Raw genomic sequence first — 6000 nt, forward strand, 5'->3', positions numbered from 1 at the left:
CCCGAAAAAGACTGAAAGAATCTGATATTATACCATTTACTCGTACTGTTGTCTTAGGTGTATTAAATGTCATTTCTAACCAGCTGATTAATGTGTCATTGAATTTACATTTTTAACACACCTCAAATATAAAAGACCAAAAGCTTTTTCTGCGTCTAGCGGTAAGATAATCATTTGTTGTTTTGTCTTTAAAGAGTTTTCTATTATATTCAAGGTTCTTCTGACGTTTATCCCCCAGAGTTCTATTGGGGACAAAACCTGACTGATCAGGATTTATAATGTCAGGAATAATGGATTTAAGTCGTGTTGCAAGAATTGAAGTGAGTAATTTATGATCTACATTTAATAAAGATATTGGGCGATATGAGGCACAATCTGTTAGTTCTTTACCTTCTTTATGAATTAATGTGATAACAGCAGAATTCCAAGTATCTGCATATTGTCTGTTCTCCAGAGCCAGTTAAAGGTTTTACATAGCAGAGGTCCTAATAAAGCTTGAAACACTTTGTACAACTCATTTGTGAATCCATCACTTCCTGGACATTTCTCATTTTTTATTGTCTTTTTTATAATATCATACAATTCTGTCTCCGTTATTGACTTAATTAAATGATTGTTTTGATCTTCCGTTATTTCTGGCAGAGTCATAGGCGTAGAATTGCGTATGGACCGTATAAACGTGTCCACACCAATATTAAGGTTGAAGGGAAATAAATGTGCCTCATGCGGCACACAAAGGGTTAAATTCTTTCCCACTTCTGCACCGCCTCACAAATACATCTTTGAGACAGGTGTGTGTTCTGATTGGCTGAGCTCCCTGTAGGCTCCTCCTCCTCCTGTAGGCTGTCGAAGGTGTTTCACTTGCAGAATTTGCAGAGTTGATGAGAGGAGGTCGACACTGTTCTCATGCAACACATGTCTGAGGATGTCGGGCAAGAAAAGAAAGGTGGAAGACATTAGAAGTTATTTCACCAAACAAAGTGTAAGTCACCTGAGGAAAATAGTCCCCCCCTCATTGGCTGCTGCTAATGACTGAAACACATTGTTTCCAACCGTTTTCTCACTCTTAATGGTGATTGATTTGATTAATCAGACAGGGTGGAGTGGCAGGGTCTGTAGCGCCGCATTACGTAATAACGCCGCATTATGTAATAAAATTCTTGAACGCAATATGTAATAAACTTTGCCGCATTATGTAATAAGTTATTACATATTGGGTCAGTTATTACAAAATGCAGGTGTTGAACTTTTTTTGCCAAGAAAATTTAATAAGTTGGTGCATTATGTAATAAAACACCAAATTGCACGTCTTATTTACAAAAAAACATGATACTATCAGAACCACATTGACTTTAAGCATACCAGCATGAATCATAAATATGAATTAATTTTAAAACTAGTAGGATGTTTCATTTGTCAAGTCTAAATCAAATATAACTGAATTTGGGCGGCTGTGGCTCAGTGGGTAGAGCGGGTCGGCTAGTTCGAATCCCAGCTCCCCCTAGTTGTATGTCGAAGTGTCCTTGAGCAAGATACTGAACCCCAAATTGCTCCTGATGAGCAGACTCGAGATCGTTAGACTGGAATAGCGCTATAAAAATGCAGACCATGAATTCACAGAGAATTAGTGATGGGAACGGCAGTTCTTTTTACTGTACTGAATCTCTAGAATCCGTTCATTAAAATGATTTGTTCAAAAGATTCGTTCACCGAATCGTTCAGTGCTCTCCAACTCCCTGAACTGATAAGCAGCCAAACGATCCGTCATTCAGTTCATTAATCAGCCCTGAGGTTCACGTTCACTTACTGAGGGACGGTGCGTTCACAGACTATAGTACACAATCATTCACGGGAGATGCAGCGCTGCTTTGAGTGGTATACATGCACTAAAATTATTACATGGTGAAAGTTTCCTCTGTGCACAGTAAAATCACTTAACATGATGCTACACAGATGTTAGCAACACAGCGCTAATTTTGGCAGCACGGTTACTGAACGTGAATCAACTCCTCTGCTCTGAGTGAGTGACACAGCGCCACTTTCAGCACAGTACGTGAACGAGAATCACGTCCTCAGCGACAGTTCTCTGTGTGCAGTAGGTTCACGAATCATGAACGAATCACAGCGCGAACATGAATCACGCCCTCACAGTTCTCTGTGTGAGTCGCGGCAGTCCCACTCCTGGCCGGCGTGCTCGCGGCTGAGCTCAACTGAACTGAGAAAGGAACGAATCAGTTCATGAAGTGATTCCGTTCACTTTGCTCACTCAAAAGATTCGTTCGTTCAAACGACACGTACGCCACCGACACAACACTACAGAGAATGTGTTTGAAAGTTCATAGAGAGAGAGAGCGCTTTGGTCCAGAGACATAGATAGTGAGCAAGCTGTGGGAGATTATTACGAAATGCAGCGTTATTACATAATGAAGTGAAAATGTTGACGCGAAAGATTATTTACACTGTTTTTAGTTGGTTTAGTTTTAATGGTCATTTATTTTTATCCACTATAAGAAAGGACATCAATGTTGCATGGAGTAATTGCAATGGAGCTGGAATAAAGTTTTTTTCTGTTCGATATTTGTTTTCGTGTTTTGTCTGCTTTCTAATACAGATTGCATGTGTGTATGTCATTTCAGTGAACCGATATGTTCTTGCCAGTAACACTCATTTAGTGCAGTTTTTGTCTCTATGAGATTTCAAACACATTCTCTGTGAATTCAGTTATATTTGATTTAGATTTGACAAATGAAACTTCCTACTAGTTTTAAAATTAATTCATATTTATGATTCATGCTGGTATGCTTAAAGTCAATGTCCCTCTGATTGTATAATGTTTTCTGTAATTAAGACACCCAATTTGGTGTTTTATTACATAATGCACCAACTTATTACATTTTCTTGGTAAGAAAAAGTGCAAAACCTGCATTTTGTAATAACTGACCCAATATGTAATAACTTATTACATAATGCGGCAAAGTTCATTACATATTGCGTTCAAGAATTTTATTACAAAATGCGGCGTTATTACATAATGAAGTGAAAATGTATTACATTATTACAAAATGCGGCGCTACAGGGTCACAGCAGCAGGTGGACTTCAATAAGGACACGGTGGTTCATTTAATTTAACATGTGAGCTAGTTGTAATATTAAAAGTAGGCCTAGTAAATACTACTGATCTTCGAGGTTTGAGTCGTGCTGTGTCACTGCTCATAGAATCACTATTTTATTGATCAGGTGACAGAGGAACCCCGGACAGGTTGTATCTCATATAGGGAAGATTCAGGGCTACAGGTAAATTTGACATGGTGCTATACTAAATGTTTTACTGCATATGTTTGACTGCTTATGTACAGCAGGTAATGCATCGTACAAAGTTAATGTCAGGCTGGCATCATGTGTTATTTCATTAGTGTGCTGCATCAGGGAGAGGCCAGGTGGAGTTACAGGTGAGACCTCAACATAGTAAAACAACAAAGTTCAGATTGACAGAGCTGCTCCTCGTCCTGGAGTGACTCACAGCTCCATCAGCCCTCCCTCTTCTTCCTCCTCTCACACAGCAGCTCCACTCTGTCACTATATTTCCTTGTTCCCTCCCCTTCATATCTACAGTCTGTGGATGGGCGTAACTGAGCTGACAGACCTCATTCGCTGCACAAACACACGTGTTCAGATCAGAGCTCAGACTAGTTTCAGTTATCAGGAAGTGAAGCTCAGACGGTCGTTGACACTGAGAGGTGAAATGGAGCAGAAAGCAGTTCAGCTGGACCGAGAGACTTTCTCTTGTTCCATCTGTTTGGATCTACTGAAGGATCCGGTGACTATTCCCTGTGGACACAGCTACTGCAAGAACTGTATTAAAGACCACTGGGACACAGAGGATGAGAAGGGGATCCACAGCTGCCCTCAGTGCAGGAAGAGCTTCACACCGAGGCCTGAGCTGCTGAAAAACACCATGTTAGCAGTTTTAGTGGAGGAGCTGAAGAAGACTGGACTCCAAGCTGCTCCTGCTGATCTCTGCTATGCTGGACCTGAAGATGTGGCCTGTGATGTCTGCACTGGGAGGAAACTGAGAGCAGTCAAGTCCTGTTTGGTCTGTTTGGCCTCTTACTGTGAGAAACACCTCCAGCCTCACTTTAAGTCCTCTACATTCAAGAAACACAAGCTGGTGGAGCCGTCAGAGAAGCTCCAGGAGAACATCTGCTCTCGTCACGATGAGGTGATGAAGATTTTCTGTCGTACTGATCAGCAGTGTATCTGTTATCTCTGCTCTGTGGACGAACATAAAGGCCACGACACAGTGTCAGCTGCAGCAGAGAGGACTGAGAGGCAGAGAGAGCTGGAGGGGAGTCGACACAACATCCAGCAGAGAATCCAGGACAGAGAGGAAGATGTGAAGCTGCTTCAACAGGAGGTGGAGGCCATCAATGGCTCTGCTGATAAAGCAGTGGAGCACAGTGAGAAGATCTTCACCCAGCTGATCCGTCTCATGGAGGAAAGACGCTCTGATGTGAAGCAGCAGGTCAGATCCCAGCAGGAAACTGAAGTGAGTCGAGTCAAAGAGCTTCAGGAGAAGCTGGAGCAGGAGATCACTGAGCTGAAGAGGAAAGACGCTGAGCTGAAGAAGCTCTCACACACAGAGGATCACAACCAGTTTCTACACAACTACCCCTCACTGTCAGCACTCAGTGAGTCTACACACTCATCCAGCATCAAGATCCGTCCTCTCAACTACTTTGAGGATGTGACAGCAGCTGTGTCAGAGCTCAGAGACAAACTACAGGACGTCCTGAGAGAGACATGGACCAACATCTCACTGACAGTGACTCAAGTGGATGTTTTACTGTCAAACCCACAACCAGAGCCAGAGACCAGAGCTGACTTCTTAAGATATTCACGTGAAGTCACACTGGATCCAAACACAGCATACACAAAGCTGTTATTATCTGAGGGGAACAGAAAAGCAACATACACGAAACAACAACAGTCTTATTCTAGTCACCCAGACAGATTCACTGACTATTGTCAGGTCCTGAGTAGAGAGAGTCTGACTGGACGTTGTTACTGGGAGGTGGAGTGGAGAGGAGGAGTTAGTGTAGCAGTCGCATACAAGAATTTCAGCAGAGCAGGGAGCCCATATGAATGTGTATTTGGATCCAGTGACAAATCTTGGATGTTATATTGTTCCACAAACAGTTATAACTTTTATCACAACAAAGTCCAAACTCCCGTCTCAGGTCCTCGGTCCTCCAGAGTTGGAGTGTACCTGGATCACAGTGCAGGTATTCTGTCCTTCTACAGCGTCTCTGACACCATGACTCTCCTCCACAGAGTCCAGACCACATTCACTCAGCCTCTCTATGCTGGACTTAAGTTTGGCTGGCCTCCTGGAGACTCTTCTGAGTTTTGTGAACTCAAATAGACTGAAGTCATTTCAGGCTCAGTGGGTTAAATTGTGTGTTTCATTCCTTCAGACTTGTTGTGTTTCCATCATTGTTGCTGAGAGCTGATTGTTGTGGCATTTCTTCACTGCACACAGATCAACCTGTCAATCAAACATTGTGGGCGGTACTTTGCCGCCTTCTTGTTGTTGTGTAAATGTTGGACTTTCTTCAGGCGGCGCTCCTTCCTGTGTCTGTTCAGCCACAGAGGCTCTCGCTGCTCCTGATGACTTCACTTCACATGATCATAATCAATAAGGAGATGCTTCATTATTTGCTTGTACATAGCTGAGATTCTGCTCCAACACACTGATTGTGTGGATGAAGTGAATGTGATCATGAAATCACTGAACAAGAGTGGTTTAACAGACTTTACTGACGGGACGTGTGAACAAATTGAAGCTTTAAATCATGAATAAACAAACATGAACAAAGTCTTTTCTCCTCGTCTTCATTCAGGGTTTCATACAGAGCTGACGGAGAACATGTCAAACTAACATGAGAGTTCATAAGTAGAAGAATATGTTTTACTCATAATATAAAATGATCCTGACTTCAT

General features: G+C 42.2%; 1 protein-coding gene across 1 annotated transcript; it reads left to right on the forward strand.

Annotated features, from left to right (window-relative positions):
- The first annotated feature begins 3742 nt into the window (after positions 1-3742).
- LOC115581429 (tripartite motif-containing protein 16-like) lies at positions 3743-5514 on the forward strand. The gene has a single exon (XM_030416488.1). The coding sequence runs from the start codon at positions 3743-3745 to the stop codon at positions 5420-5422; it is 1680 nt and encodes a 559-aa protein (XP_030272348.1). The 3' UTR covers positions 5423-5514.
- Positions 5515-6000: the final 486 nt, after the last annotated feature.

This window comes from Sparus aurata, chromosome 5 (genome assembly GCF_900880675.1).
Source record: "Sparus aurata chromosome 5, fSpaAur1.1, whole genome shotgun sequence".
Taxonomy (NCBI): Eukaryota; Metazoa; Chordata; class Actinopteri; order Spariformes; family Sparidae; genus Sparus; species Sparus aurata.

What these genes read in the sequence shown, in the direction of transcription:
- LOC115581429 (XM_030416488.1), top strand. Translation starts at nt 3,743, where the DNA reads ATGGAGCAGAAAGCAGTTCAGCTGGACCGAGAGACTTTCTCTTGTTCC.